Consider the following 16,190-nt stretch of genomic DNA (forward strand, 5'->3'; position numbering starts at 1 on the left):
TCCCAAACCTCCACTGCCTTGTGGCTACATCCAGTTATGGAAAAGGCTTCAGGAGTCAACCTCGAGGCAAAATCCGGAGCCTGAGTCCCTGAGGCAGTTCATGGCTGAACACAGTCACGTTCTGGCAACTCCTGCGACGCCGCTGGAACCAACCGTATTGGCTTCTGCCTTTCCATTAGACCATTTCAGCGACGTGGAGAGGGGGAATTTGCTGCATGGGTAACAGCCTATCCTCCATACCTACTTTACCCAGGCTTCGCGCTCTGGAGAGGACACTCTGTTCCAGAACCACCATTCAGAGCGTGACACCATGGTCTTCCGAGACTGAAGGATGCCAACAACATTTATGACATACATACTAAAAGGGAGAAAAATCAAGAATGCCAATTCTTGGAAAGAACAGGAAAGAAATGGGAAGCTTGCACTTCCCCCAACTTAAAAAAAGTTGTGCTTACGCTCATGGGGAAAACAAAGGGAGGAAAGAATTTTTTCCCCCCAACTTCCCCCACTTCTGTTCCCTGGCTCCAGTTCCAACCACAAAACTTATGACCTAGACTATTTTTGAAGAACACATAAGATCTCTTCTTAAATAGAGATGCCCGCTTCCATTGAGCAAGTCCATGGAGTATATGAAAATAGCCCCATTTCCTTCCTTTCATGCATTTCCTCTCAAGGCAAACAAAACCAAAACCAAAACCAAAACTGCACATTAGGGAAAATAGGCCCCTCACATGCACCAACAGTACTCGGGAGTTACATAACATGGAGACTTGGGATTTCCCCAGGTGGAAGAATGTCATTGTTCGTGGTGGCTGCTGACACTACGCCGCTTATTTATGTTAAGATTTTAAAAACAGAAAACAATAAATCCTGAAGAAATTCCTGAAGCAAGAGTAAATAATAGAATCTCCCAGCTAGGAGAATATAGGAACTGGAAAAATTAGGGAAGAAAAGGGAAGGGGCTGTGACTCAGAGGAAAACAACATAAGTTTTGCATGCTGTGTGTGCATGTGTGTCTGAACATGAGCATGTGTGCATACACAACCATTTTATCAGAGCCTAAGGGCAAATTTTCCTCTCCTCCTTGAGAAGAGGGAAACAGAGCAGAGGAGGAAGTGTGGAGGAGAGGAGAGGACTAGAGAATCAGGGTTGTTTTAACTTTCCTCCATGCAGTGGTGTAGCTAACGAAAGCATAGCCTGTTGCCAAGTGCAAAATAATGCCCCAGAAGTGACGTCACACACAGGCTTTTTTAAAAAGTGAAAAATGGGGCAGTGGCATAGCTAAAGCATCTGCTACCCAGAGTTAAAGATTTTGTAGCCCCCCGACAACAAAATCAAATTTATTAGGTAAATAAATCAATCAAAAGTGTTCTGATTAATTGGACATAACTTTTGATAGAATACAGATATTCCAGTGCAGTTTGTTTCATTGTATTCGGCATTAAATTATCTTTCCAAGCATACATAATAAGATGGTGTTATTTGTACATACCAAAGTTTTCACAATTTTGGCCACTAGTGTCAAGCACAACTTGTTGCCCCCACAAAGCTTGTTGCCCGGTGATACTGCCAACCCCTGCACCCCCTTAGCTATGCCACCGCCTTCATGTTTCCTATTCTGTTCTGCTCTTCTCTTCCTTTTCAGATCCAAGGGATGGGAGAAGGAGGAGGAGGGACAGGGATAGGTGCCCCCTGACAATTCACAGCCTGAGGCAGGACAGAAAGAAGGGAGAGCAGTACCTGATAAAAGTCCAGGGCAGGCAGTGGGTATCGCTCACTGGGGATCATTACCACGGTGTTGCCACGAATCACAGCAGGAGCCAACAAGCTTACAAAAGCAAGGAGGGGCTGTTCATCGGGACAAGCAACTCCCACCACACCGAGAGGCTCCCGAAAGAGGAGGGAGGCACCATATAAAGATGTTTCCTGTATCAGAGCAACAAAAACAGATACAATTGTGTGAAATCTGGAGTTGTATAAACTTCAAGAGGATAAAATCCAGCCCCAGACTCAAGACCTCAAGTTTTGATTACTTCCCAAATTCCACTTCCCCCCTTCCAATCTCCACCCATTCTGACACTCCACTGCCTTAAAAACAAACAAAAGAGCACACGACTTAAGGAAACGAAAACACAGGGTCATACAAAGATGTGGTAGAACTTCACAATACAATTAGATTTCCCAGTGAAGAATCTGAAAGGGGGGTGCACAGCTAAGCAGTGATGAAGACAGCCTGGGCCGCCCCACTATTTCAGATGTGTAGCCAACCCCAGAAACGGTATAGGAAAGGAAGAGAGAAAACCCAACCACATATTTCTTGTGGGTCACGTCCATTCTCACCTGCACAGCCCCGCCATATTTATCCGAGTACGCTGCCCAATAGAAGAGCCGCTGCACACTGAGGTCCACTTCCTGCAGCGCTGCCTCTTTGCCCCCACCAGTCAGCGCCTCCAGTCGCGATGCAACCTCGGCTTGACGGAGTTCCAGATTCTCGGCCAGGTAGTATAAGATCTGAGCCCGGACGTGAGCGGTTTGCTTTGCCCACCTGATAAGACCACCCCAGTGTTAGATGAGAAAGAAGTACAAGTAGATAATCTAAGAAGTCTGAACATATGCCTTATAGTGGTAATGGACCAAATAGGTCTGTGGCTCTTTGACATTGCAGACAGAGGTTTTCTCCAACTCTACCTGGAGATGTCAAGGACTGAAATTGGGATCCACTGCATGCTTACTATGTGCTTTGCCACTGAGCTATGGTCCTGCCTGGAAAAAGACCTGACTGAAGAAATTCAGGACAAACTTGGTTTGCCAGTAGTTTGATGGATGTTGCTAAATTAGGAGCACTGACAATTGACAAGGCACACCACATTGCCAGTGGGCAGGGGGCTCACCTCCCCCAATGGCCCAACTAATTAACGACCCTCCCCCAAACTCTTCTTATAATCTCTCCTTATAGTATAGTGCCAGTTTAGCGTGTATTTTCCAATCTGAATATCGTTTCAGTCTTACAATTCCATACAAGTCAACACTCTGTGTTGTAATCTCAGACATGCACATAGGAGCAATTCCTGAGTGCCTTTCCTCGCACAGAGATAGAGAATCCTAACCGTCCATTCATTCTCGTGTAGTGACCACCATTCCCCACAAGATCCACAACTGCTAGCTCAGTCTGCACTCCTCACCTCTGCCATATATACTTAAAAAGTGTTTTCATGACTTTCCATATGAGTTTTCCCATGAAATCTTCAGGAAGAGGAGATGCAGCTAAATTAAAGGCTAGGTTATCCCAGTCAACTCAAAGACATGAAATATCCCTCCTGTGTCATTATTAGCTCTGATCTCACTAGGTTGTACTGTCCTCCCAGGCCTGAGAGTTGAAACCTCATGGTCCAAAGAGGATATCTGTCAACAACAATTTGCTCCTCATCTCTACACCTGTTGCAAATGCCATCAAAATGCATTTCTGAAAATGACAAATCCACTTAAAATGCTTTTGCACAGAGTTCAAAGGGAAGGAAAGTGTAGGTTATCAACAGTTGTTTAAAAATGGGGATGAAAACAGGAAAGCCGTAACGAGGTTCTTATGAGGTAGGCAGCAAATCTTCTCAAAATGTTAAATCACGTTCTAACATGCTAACCTTTGAACAAGATAGGAAAACCAGAGCTGCCTCTCATTTTTTTCCTCCTTGACAGCCTTGGAATTCCTGACATTTAGGCTGGGCTTGGACACTACATGAACCAGAACTGGTTTTGCTAAACCAGGCCTTTGTGTTATGTCCGAGCCTGCTCACAAACCGTGTTTGTTTGGATCTGAGGCTGTTGTGTTAACTATGGTTCCTCACTGTGTCTAAATTCACAAGCCATAGTTGGGGCCATTGCTTTACTCCAAGAGGGCTGGTTGAATCACAAGTGTGGACCCATCCAGTAGCTGAATCCTAAGCAAATGGGAACAAAAGCAGAAATGGAGATCTAAACCACAGTTTGCCTGTTGAAAGTTTGGAAGTTCAAACCATGGTTTGAGTTCTCAACCATGGTTGGCACAAGTCTTGGTTTCCCATTCTATGTGAACACAGCCTCAGCATCCAATGCAACAATGACATTGCTGGTTGTTACTCCTCTCTGCTCACAGTTATCTTGCTGGGTCTACTTGAAGAGTCTCTTGTAGCTATGGGTCAAAAACTGATGATTTTACCAATGTTGCAACAGCTAAAACTGGGAAGTAGAATAGGAAATGTCAAATGTTCTGGAAGGCTCAAATGATATATAAGCACTCATTACACTGGATGATATCATTTCAGATAAATATTTTTCCCCATTTATTACTGTATCTGGAGAGACATCCTGCGACATGGATCTTTCTTGAGAAGATGTATTTGTAATTGATAAAATGCACAGACTTACAGGATGGAACCTCATAGGAGACTATCATATTCCGGTGGCTGGCATGCATCCAGAAGCAAGCCTGGCGAGGTCATGATGACTTGTTAGCTGTAGCAACTCTCCTACTAAGAAACTGAACTTCTCTCTGAGACAGCAACACATTTCTTAAATAAGGCAAAATCCGTTTTGCGTAAGTACAATTTTAGTTTATTGCTGTCATAAATAAGAGCCTTGACATGCTTTGCTAATAGAGTTGACATGCTTTGAATAATTGGGTCATAATTTTTGTGTGCAATAAGATCTCAACTTTTGCAAAAGAACAGAAAGAATTTTTTTGTAAAAAGTTTAAACGAGTAAGAACAGAATGTAAGAACAGCCCAGTTCAACCAGACTGTGGTTCATCCAGATACTCCTTGAGGCACGGCCACCCCCAATTGTTTCCAGTACCTAAACCAAGAAATACTGCCTCAGAATATGGAGGATCCATTTAACCATAGCCAATAGCTGTTGACAGACCTATCCTCTATGAATTCATCTAATCCTTTAAAAAAAAAAAAAAGCTAAGGGTCATCACCACACATGTATGTGACAACATACCCCATGTAAACGGCTTCTCTCTCTCTTTATTTATTAACACACACAAACATACAAACATATAACATACATTTAGGAGTGCTAAATACCATATACCATTACTAATTAATCATACCATATCTCCTGATCTACTCACTCATCTATTTCTACCTCTTATTGAATTATCCATTTATTTATATAACATACAATAAATTTTCCCTAATGCCCTATACTATATTTTCTAAATATCCACTTTCTACCAAGCGTAAACTAACTTCAATTGCTCATTAATCTTAAAAAAAAATAATCTAATTACCAAAATTATCACCAAAGCTATTTCAGCTCCAATCTAATTCTCCAATTTAATTATACTTTTTTCTTTGACATAATAACCATATATAAAACAATTCTTCCACACTTTTACATTTCCAGCTATATTTTTATTTTAATACATTCTAATTCATATTTATCAATTTTATACATATTCTTTTTTCTTCTTCTTCAAATAAATTTGGACCATTGTTATTAGCTGAATAAATTCTTCAATTTTCTTTAACCCTCAGATTACCCCTCAGGGTTCTTTTTCTTTCTTACTTTCCATTTTTTCTCCTGTAATGTCTTTAATAATTCATCTCTATAACAGAATCAGATAAATCCACACTTTCTTATATAGGGTGTGTTCATTCTTCCAGTTAACTGGGATATATTTTCTCCTTCTTGTTCCAACAAATTTTGTGATTTGTGCACTTCTGTTACTCTGTCCATCTTATCTTTCTTAATCTCCATCAGCACCTCTTTTTCGTCCTGTTGATCATCCGGTTGATTTTTCTCCCTGTCTGCTTTTTCACTCCCTTGTTTATCTTCTGCTTGTTTCTTCACATCTTCCAATTGTTCCTTACAGACATCTATCTGTTGGGAAAGAGTCTCCAGACTGGCTTGAATCTGCGAGGACCAATCCAGCTGTTGTCGCTCCATAACAAGCAATCTCTCTGTATTAATCAAGATTTTCTGTATCCACATTTCTGGAACAGAGTCCATTTTGCAATTTCTCTCTAGTCCACTAGATGTCCACAACATATTATTCTCCTCACTTCCACCACATCATTACTACTCTGCCATCCGCATTCCTTACATACCTCTTGCAGATAACAGTCCAGTGCGGTTAACGGGGAGAAAAACAAAACGAAAGAAAACAGTCTCACCATCTCTGGTGCAGAGAAAACAAAGCTCTTCCAAATCTAATGAGAATTATATTTATATCCAATTACATCCAAGAATAATTCAGAATTTTAGTTCACACCCAAGTTATAGTTGTAATTATAATCCACCACCAATTTATTCCACAACAGAGAAAAAGAGCACTTTCAACCTCCTTAAAAAGTCTCTCGTTAATGCCTCCAATATATTCAGGGCTTTTAGCCAAATCAGTCAATCAGAGCTGGGAACAATATTAACACTTGCTTATCTTAAATTTCCAGCTTGAACTTTACACTTCACGCTTTTTTTTTTTCTCCATATGGCATCTCAGCACGGAGCCAGCAGCTTGATTGCAGATCACTGCACCTCCCCCAACACTGTCACAAACGGTTAGATTCCTCAGAGAAGAAAGCCCCCCCCCCGACGGGCTTTCAGTTTCCCAGATACCTGCACCAATGAAGATCTTGTCTCTCCTAACAAAGATCTACAGGTATTTGGGGGAAAACAAACTGTCTCCCAGGAGCTCCTGGGGACATGTCTTTTCGTCCACTGTTGGCTCCTCCTCCTCCCGTAAATGGCTTCTCATGGTCCTGAACTGATTGCTAATCAATTTAGGGCGCAGTTAACCGGCAGTTATGCTGGCATAGGAACCTCTGGAGAGTCGCAAATGTGCTGTAAACCATGTTTGTGCCTCCATGGGAGGAAGCTGCGTCAGCGCATCCAGATGCGCCGAAGCATGGAGGCCGGTGGAAGCCTCCGCAGTGGCTTCCTCCCTGCCGCTTGTGCTGGCGCACCCGCGCTGACACAAGCGGCCAAGGTAGGCATGGGGGGCGGAAAGGAGGCGTTTCTGGGCGGGGGGAGGGCGGGCGATGGGCAGCCCCGCGGGCGAGTGCGTGGGGAGCCGGGGGTGGGGCTGGGACTCGGCGGTTATGCCGGATCCCAACCCCCGCCCCCAAGGAGAACGGAGTGGCTTCAAGCCACTCCGCTCTGCTCTGGAGGTGGCGCAGGTCCAAGGAGACCCATTGGGGCACGCAGACCTTACCCAGGGGTAAGGGGAAGAGCTTCCCCTTGCCCCTGGCTGAGCCGCTGCACACACAGTTAGGGCTGGGCTGTTAAGTGCCTAAATAACCAAGAAATAGTGCAATACAAGAAGCATAGACTAGATTCCTACCCACAGATTTAAAATCAAGATAAACAGTTAAGGAGAAAAGGAGTAGTAAGAGGTGAAGGAGAGAGAAACACTGGCAGTGCAGTCCTGTGCATGCTTACTCAGAAGTAAGTACCACTATGTTCAATAGGAATTACTCCCAGATAAACATGTATAGGATTAGCTGGAAAAGATATGTGAAAATAGATGTGCCTTGAAATTCTTCTCAAAGCGCAAGAGGGAGTGGATCGCATAAATATTTGGAAGAGATTACTTCTGTTTTCTCGTCTGTTTCCTTTGGCTGTATCTTAAGATAAGCAGGAACAGGGAAAGTTCCTTTCAAAAGCAAGCAACACAGTTTTAAAATATCAGCACAATAGAGATGCCAATCCATGGTGAGGGGGAAAGGAGAAACATAGTCATGACACCTGCTAAGTGGGCTGATCCCTGCTGAATGGGCTAAGAGGCACCTTTCAAAGTGGTGACCTCTTATATATAGGAGGAGGAGAGCAACTGTCCCTCTTCACCCTATCTTGGTGTCTTTTCCAGTGGCTGATGCTGGTGTCTCTTCTGTATTTTTTTTACATTGTGAGCCCTTTGGAGACAGTGACCCATTTAATGTACAATGTAAGCCACTTTGTGAACCACTCCTGTTGAAAAGCGGTATATAAATGTTTTTAATAATAATATTTACAGGCAAAGAATACGGCAGATGCGGCAGAGTGAAGGCCAGATACCAGTGGTTTAAACCAGGGGTGCCCAAACCCTGGCCCTGGGGCCACTTGCGGCGCTTGAGGACTCCCAATCCGGCCCACTGGGAGCCGCCAGTCTCCAATTAGTTCTGGCCCTCTGGAGACTTGCTGGAGCCCATACTGGCCTGACGCAACTGCTCTCAGCATGATGGCTGTTCGACCTCTTGCCTGAGCTGTGGGACGAGGGCTCCCTCCATTGCTTGCTGTTTCACATCTGTGATGCAGCAGTGGCAGCAAAGGAAAGGCTGGCCTTGCTTTGTGCAAGGTCTTTTATAGGCCATGAGATATTGCAAGACCTTCATTCATTCATAAGTTCCATCTCTAATGTATTCATTTATGTAAATTTATTCAAATTTGAAATTTAAATTAACTCTTTTTCCCCCCGGCTCCTGACACAGTGTTAGAGAGATGATGTGGCCCTCCTGCCAAAAAGTATGGACACCCCTGGTTTAAACAAAATGACAGAATGAACAATACATGGTATCTTTTTACACCAGCTTTTAGAAAAATTAACCATCATGACACGGTTCTGAAATGGCCAGGATCTGCAGTGAAAGCAGTTTTGTTTTTTTAATCACACCCTGATTTTTTAAAATCACAAAATAGGAAAATGAGGAATGCCACCAAGAATTAAATAAACAAACAAGAAAGATAAGAAAGTCAGTCCTGGAGAAATTCTACTGAAACAGAGAGCTTGGCCAAAAGGAAACAGAAGGCAGATTGAACTGAAGAGAAGGCAAGAGTTAGAACCAAAAAAAACATAATGTGTAAAATCAGCACAATCAGTTTGTACCAAACCAGCACAAAAGAGGTCCCAGGGAAAACATTAAAGCACAAGACAGGATAGTCATGCCTGGGAAAGGGGAATTAATAACCACATAACACAGTACCCAAAAGCCATTTCCTTTTGGGGAGCATTTCTCTTAAATCATGGAGGAAAGAAGGAAAAGCCACCAAACTGGTTTTTTAAAAGATGAAAACAATAGGCAGGTGAGGGGCCCCAGATCCATAGAATCCAAATGTGCCAGTGGAAAACACCTTCAGTGCGCACATGGGACATGGCTGACTGTTTTCTTCACTCCACTGCCGGCTGCTTTGTTTATATCCCACCTAGACCACCCGGCAGTAGTTTTCAACCAAGTTGTGATGATGGCCCTCTCTTTCCTGGACACTCCCCAGCAGCTCCAATGCAGGTCCCACGGTCTTAGAACTGCTGGAAAAACCTCTTGCAGCATTCTTGCTCCATTATTCGCCAACCGCGTGCTGAATGTAGATTGTGATCCTTCTTCCTGTCTGGGGTAGCTATTCTATGATAGCTTGTGATATGCAGGCTTGGCCAATTGGGCAGCAAATCTGTCCATCTGGGTAAAGGGAGGGTTGGAGAGGCCAGGTGGGGTCTATTCCAATCGGGTGTCGTGATGATATCCTATGATTTTAAGCTCAAGCACAGGGATGCTCAGGTGTGATTCTCCACCAGCTGGCTGCAAGAACCTTAGCACAAGTGCATTGCAGGCGCTCCAGTAAATGCAAGGCCTGAGGATTGCAAATCCATTATGGGGTACAAGCCATGATGTGTATGCGCAACCTCCTGATTTTAGAAATGGGTTAAGTCAGAATGCCAGATGTAGGGGAGGGCACCAGGATGAGGTCTCTTGTTATCTGGTGTGCTCCCTGGGGCATTTGGTGGGCCGCTGTGAGATACAGGAAGCTGGACTAGATGGGCCTATGGCCTGATCCAGTGGGGCTGTTCTTATGTTCTTAACTACAATTCCCAGAAAGCCTTGCAGGTCTCTTGTTATCTGGTGTGCTCCCTGGGGCATTTGGTGGGCTGCTGTGAGATACAGGAAACTGGACTAGATGGGCCTATGGCCTGATCCAGTGGGGCTGTTCTTATGTTCTTATGATTCCTTCAATCAAGTTAGTAGCTAGTGATAGGGACTCCATTTTCTAGTTAGCTGCATTCAGGGAACTCATTTTTCTTTTCCCATTCCAAGCCAGCTTGCAAACTTCACAGGCTGGCAATGTATGGGCGGAGTGGTGTAGGTTTGGTCCTTGAGTAGCATCCCAGCTCCATCTGCTGGGCATTAATGGTTACTGTATCCATGTGATCAAATTTGATCATTTGCCCTTGCAGCACAAAAGGTGAGATGGATTTATACGGGCGCTCATGTGTGATTTACTTCTATATTTCTACATGACAATATTCAGCTGAAAGATTCATGGAAACAGAGAACTCTTAAGAGATGTAGAAAACTAACTAGGTATTACAATATCTAAAAAGCAACAATTGCAAACATTAAAAACAGCAGAGAGAATACCTTAACTCCCTCCCCCGTGAAAGTCCTTCTGAAGAAAGAAGGCTCTTGCTAGTCCACAGAGGCTAATTTGGGGTAATATTGTAGAGATGGTGTATATGGCCTCTGAGACCAAGCTATAAACCACAAAGGTCCCGGGTTCAAATCTCATCTCTGCCAAAAATTCACTTGCTGCCCTGTGGCAGACCTCTCTCTCAGCCTCCTGTCTCAATATTATTTGTTTAACTATAATACCTAGCATTTAAATAGCACTTTCAAACATCCAAAGCACTTTCTGTGGATTAATTTAATCCTAACAACAACCCTGTAAGGCAGGGGTGCCCAAACCCCGGCCCTGGGGCCACTTGCGGCCCTTGAGGCCTCTCAATGCGGCCCTCAGGGAGCCCCCAGTCTCCAATGAGCCTCTGGCCCTCCGGAGATTTGTTGGAGCCCACACTGGCCTGATGCAACTGCTCTCAGCATAAGGGCAACTGTTTGGCCTCTCATGTGAGCTGTGGGATGAGGGCTCCCTCCACTGCTTGCTGTTTCACATCTGTGATGCAGTAGCAGCAGCAAAGGAAAGGCTGGTCTTGCTTTGTGCAAGGCCTTTTATAGGCCTTGAGCTATTGCAAGACCTTCATTCATTCATATAAGTTCACTATTAATATATTCATTTATGTAAACATATGTAAATTTATTCAAATTTTAAATGTAAATTAATTATTTTTTCCCGGCCCCCGACACAGTGGCAGAGAGATGATGTGGCCCTCCTGCCAAAAACTTTGGACACCCCTGCTGTAAGGTAAGTGCTATTAAAGGGCACTGAACATAGAAAGGCTGTGTTCTTTTTTTAACTTCTAGCACTACAAGAAAGTTAGAAGTGCTAAAGAGCCTTTTTTAAAAGCTTCCAGCATGCTTGGGTCACGTTCTTTTTTTAGGTACTAGTGTGCTAGTCATGCTAGAATTTCTCCAAGAGAGCTCGGAGCTAGAAAAGATGACCTCCACCATGCTGACATAATTTCTGCCTATTTTCTACCAAAATGAATGTCAGAAACATGGCAGCCTCCATAGTGTATACAGTGTATGGTGAAAACATGGCAAACTCCATACAATAGACTTCAATGAGGGAACGCCATTTTGCCGTTTTTAAAATAACTCGCTGGAAGCACGCTAACATTTTTTCTAGCTAAAAAAAGAACGCATTCAAAATTGCCTTTTGTGGAATAAGCCCATGATGGGTCTTTCTATCCAGAGGGCTCTTCCAGCTCTGCTGCAAAGGATCCTGGTTTTTGACTGGAGATGCTAGGGATTGAAACCTGCATTTGTACACAAAAGCACATGTTCTGCTACTGAGTTTAACGCTGTTGCCCAGTTGAAGGCTTCTCACTCTCTCTCTCTCACACACACAAATGGTTTGCAGCATGTGAAATAGAGATATGGAGTAGTTTGATTGGGTAAACAGCTTCAAGTTTGCTGGCAATCGATATGGAAAATGTAAAAAAAAAGTTCCTGTCATTCTGTGTCAGAGGAGATATGGCAGGTAAACAAAGCACCAGTTCTGATCTCATTTGTCTCCGGAGTCTGGGCTTGTAGCTTCTGTTTATTACTGGTGTTCAACATGCACAAGAGATTCCTGTCAAAAACAGATTCCCAAAAATTTCTTTAAAGTAGGGGAACCAAGCTACTAGTCCTCAGTGCTGAGTATATTAGAAAGACTCCAGCGTTTCAAGGGGTGATGCTTCCGTGTCTTGAGAGATTTACCTGTGGCCTCCCGTCCTATACCTCTTTCTAGAAAACAGCCTCGCAAATATTTTGCAAGGACTGGTCGCTTGTGCTACCATAAAATGCTTTACAGCACTTTTGCAGCAGCTGGTGCTGACAGGACATGCATTCTGCTGCTGCTTTCTTTAGTTAGGATTGGTCCAACCGCTGAAGGAAGAAGGATGCAGGATGGAACTCTGCTCATATCTAGCAGGGTTCTTCTGGTGTTCTCTTTTTATTTTACGTCTATGGCAACTTAGACACCTCAGCAGCCTTACCTTGCTGTGACCTTGCTCTCCTAATGAGAAGAACACATCTCACCAGCTCACATCCCCCTGCCCCAACTCACCCTGGAGCAGCCTTATGAGCAGCTTCTACGGCATTACGGATGTCTTTGACACTCCCATCTGCTACATAAGCCATGATTTTGCCAGCGTGATCAAGGACAGCTCGGGAACTCATGGAGTCTGGCCTCTTCTGGGTGCCACCATAATACAGCTTGTAGGTTCGGTCCATGCTGCCACAACACAGAGGAAAAGGATAAAGCATGTATCCTCTGCTTCAGACTTCTTACACTACAGATTAGTTAAATTGTTCTTGCAAGTTCACGTGGAGAACATGCAAATACTGCCTGTGTTAGGATTGTATCTAGTAAATCTTCTAGTATTAAGTAGGCCAAAGTAATGAGGTTGGTTTCTGGGTACAGTGAATTAAATCAACCACTTGACTTTCTCCTACCTGTAGTGTACTTTATACATTGGCATGTTCTATCCCTACACAAACAATGGGCAGCAGGATGACCTGCCAAGTGAATAAGGAGGACAGCTGTACTTTTTTTGCCTCCTGATTTGGCCCATCACTTGCAGCAGTGGTTCTCACACATTGAGCATTGGGACCCACTTTTTAGAATGAGAATCTGTCAGGACCCACTGGAAGTGATGTCATGACCTGAAGTGACATCATCAAGCAAGAACATTTTTAATAATTCTAGGCTGCAATCCTACCCACACTTACCCAGGAGTAAGTCCCATTGAATATCATTGTTAAAAGAATATACAGAGTAGCTTGTTCAAAGTACAGGTTTGTAACATTTCCCCAAATGCAGTCACATACCAGGGGAGAATCAAGTCTAATATATTAAAAATAAAATACTGAAATGAATGGGGACCCACCTAAAATTGGCTCACGACCCACCTAGTGGGTCCTGATCCACAGTTTGAGAAACACTGATCTAGAAGATTCCCTCCTGCAGAAGAGCTTAACAATGTTTGGGGAGTTAGGCACAGCTGTAATATTTAAACATACTCTTACCGTGGGATGTTCCCTTCCGGGTCAGATGCTACGGAACGTGGAACTCTGTTCTCGCCAGCAAGGGGAGGGAGCCCTGCCCCCTGTGAGGTAGCAAAGGTTTTGTAGTTTATGTCCATAGCACCGGGGCATGGTTTGGTCTCCCACTTTGGTCTTACATATTCATAAAGGCCCTAAGGGAGGTGGTGGGGAAAAAGAGTTCAGAGTAAAAGCCATGGACATGGTTAAATTTGTAGACCTCTCTCCAGACCAACCACAGGGTTTGACCATAGGGCCTTCTACACCGCCCCCCCCAAATTCGGCCAGTTCTCTGCTAACCTCTTTGCCTCCATCCCGACCATAGCCACTTTCCTTGTAACCCCCAAATGCAGATGCTGCATCCAACATGTTGTGGCCATTGATCCAGACTGTTCCAACCTGCAAACTGAGTAAAGTGGAATGGAGGTGGGGGGGGAGAAGAGAGAGAATCAGATATAGAACATCAGTAGCAGTTTCACTCACACGGTTAGATATTCTTGGTCTTTTGAGCATTGAAAACACTATGGGGAAAGCAGAGTTTGGAAGAGTTTAGTTATTGGGAGTCACACAGCAATGTTGAAGAGAGGGATATTTTGTCCTGCAAAGCATTGTTTAGACCCTGTGGCCTTCTGGGAGACTCCTTATGCTGTGCAATCCATTGTGGCATGTGCCCCATATGCTCTATGAGGGCAGTGCAAGCTACACCTAGGCTACGCCTGCAGCAGAATGAGCCGGGAACGAGATGGCAATAGAATGGTCTGAGCCATGTCTGACCACAGGTGTAGTTTCACATTCTCGAATAATAACTGTTACCCTGCATATGCCTGATCTCGTCTGATCTCGGAAGCTAAGCAGGGTCAGGCCTGGTTAGTACGAGGATGGGAAACCGCTTGGGAATACCAGGTGCTGTAGGTTTATACCATAGTCTTTAGAGACTGAAGGTTGCCAACCAAATGTAAAAAGCAGGGAGTCAGGCCAGACCTGAATCTCTCTTTTGCTGAGATGCTACGTTTTGTTTTGTGTTTTTACTTGTAGGAAAATTGTTAGAACATTTAATGATACCTTCCTACTGCAGTCTGAAGTAGAACAATCCATTCTACCACCTCAGCCTACTGCATAAGAAGACCACCTCTGAAAGAGTGTTTTGGGGAAATGCTGTGCAAACTTCCCTTTTTTTAAAAAAAAAAAAGACTCAAAGGGATGAAAAATCTACCTGTGGGCAACTTCCAGAGCCAGAGGAAGTGTCTCTGTCCACACACTGGCAACCAACCCATAGGGGGTGCTGTTTCCCAAAGCCACTGCCTCCTTGGCTGTTCGGAAAGTCAAAGATACCAGAACAGGCCCAAAGATCTGAAAGAGTAAACATTAAATACTTTTTAAATGGTGCCAGAGAGAGAAAGATTTTCTAGAATCACCCTTGAATCGCTTGTGATAAGCATATTCCAGACCTGGAATCCAGTAGAAAAATTGTATTCTCCGAGGCTTTTAATAATTACACTTCCTTCTGCACTGATTTCTGTTTTCAATTGTCAGTTTTCTGGCTGGCATGAATTTTGATTGGCTTTGATTCTAAACTACTGGGTTTTTTACAGAGTTGTTATGTTAACAGACTTGGCAGACTTGGGATGAAAGGCAAACTAGAAACACTGCAGATAAATAAATAAATTCAAATTTTAGGCAGGAGGAAATGTTTGGATTTTTTGTCTCAAGCTGCCAAACAACTCATGCCGGGCCAGCTTTCCAGTTCCAAGAAGTTTCCAGTTCCCCCACTGCTTGATGCTTCCCCTCCATCCTTGATCTCCTCAAAACATGTCAAAATGATTTGAACATGCATGCCCACATTGCGTTTTCTCAGGACTAAAATGTACCTAAAGAAAATTTCAACCAGACCTCATAAACCCAGAACTGACATATGTTGCAGGAAAAAAAAAAAAGACTATAAGTAGCCTTCCTGCTTTGGGTAATTCGAAGAGATTTTTTGTTATTTTCTGCCAAGCTGATTGGAGGAGTGACCAGACTGGGCTGAACCGCCTAACTTAGTCTTAGTAAAACATATTTACTTGGAAATAGGGTTCTTTAAGCTCAGTAATTCTTACTTCCAAGTAGGTACACTCAGAACTGGATTTTGGGACTGCCCTGCATGGGCAGGCTGTGGTGACGGCAAGGCACTCTCCACATGCTCAGAGGCAATTTATTACTACTCCAAAGCTCCACCTTTTACTAGTGCTCAGCCTTGGTACAGAGAGTAGTGTTTCTCAACTACTGGTATGGGTACCACCAGTGGTACTTGAGGTGCAGGGTAACCAGAGGCAATAGAGGACAGAGTGCCTATACCTTTAACCATTGTACAGAAGAGGGAATTTTGGTAGGTGTAGCTTTTTAAACTTTTCCATGTTGAGTTGCACCTGACAAAATTCCCTCTTCAGTACAGTAGTTAAAGGTATAGGCACTCTGTCCTCCATTGTATCTGGTCACACTCATGGACACCTGCGGCCCGGCAGCAAGACCAAGAGCATGATGCTGCAAAAAGTGGTAGGAGGCTCAACTTGGCAGGCAGAGCTCCAAAGCATGCTTTTCTCATCCTCTCATCCACCCTGAGCCTCTTACTGGTGTTTGTCACATTGCATCTGGCCTCCCAGCTGAGAAGTAACTGGTAAAGATGTCACCACCAGTTCCTTCCAGTGGTCCTTCAATTGGTGGACCATGCGAAATGGTACGGCAGAGGACAAACGCTGAGAAACACTGGGTTAGACAGTTAAA

General features: G+C 43.9%; 1 protein-coding gene and 1 pseudogene across 1 annotated transcript in view; one reads left to right on the top strand and one right to left on the bottom strand.

The window, feature by feature from the left end:
* The window catches only part of ALDH16A1 (aldehyde dehydrogenase 16 family member A1), a 45,567-nt gene that overhangs the window by 11,999 nt on the left and 17,378 nt on the right, over positions 1 to 16,190 (bottom strand). Inside the window, exons 11-16 of the mRNA XM_066627313.1 lie at positions 14,644 to 14,780; positions 13,731 to 13,836; positions 13,416 to 13,585; positions 12,454 to 12,621; positions 2,341 to 2,545; positions 1,741 to 1,926 (exon numbers count right to left, since the gene is read on the bottom strand). Of these exons, the coding sequence (XP_066483410.1) occupies positions 1,741 to 1,926; positions 2,341 to 2,545; positions 12,454 to 12,621; positions 13,416 to 13,585; positions 13,731 to 13,836; positions 14,644 to 14,780 (972 nt within the window). The remainder of the gene's footprint in view (positions 1 to 1,740; positions 1,927 to 2,340; positions 2,546 to 12,453; positions 12,622 to 13,415; positions 13,586 to 13,730; positions 13,837 to 14,643; positions 14,781 to 16,190) is intronic.
* On the top strand, positions 14,229 to 14,345 carry LOC136655174 (5S ribosomal RNA; annotated as a pseudogene).

Source organism: Tiliqua scincoides, chromosome 5 (genome assembly GCF_035046505.1).
Source record: "Tiliqua scincoides isolate rTilSci1 chromosome 5, rTilSci1.hap2, whole genome shotgun sequence".
Lineage (NCBI taxonomy): Eukaryota > Metazoa > Chordata > Lepidosauria > Squamata > Scincidae > Tiliqua > Tiliqua scincoides.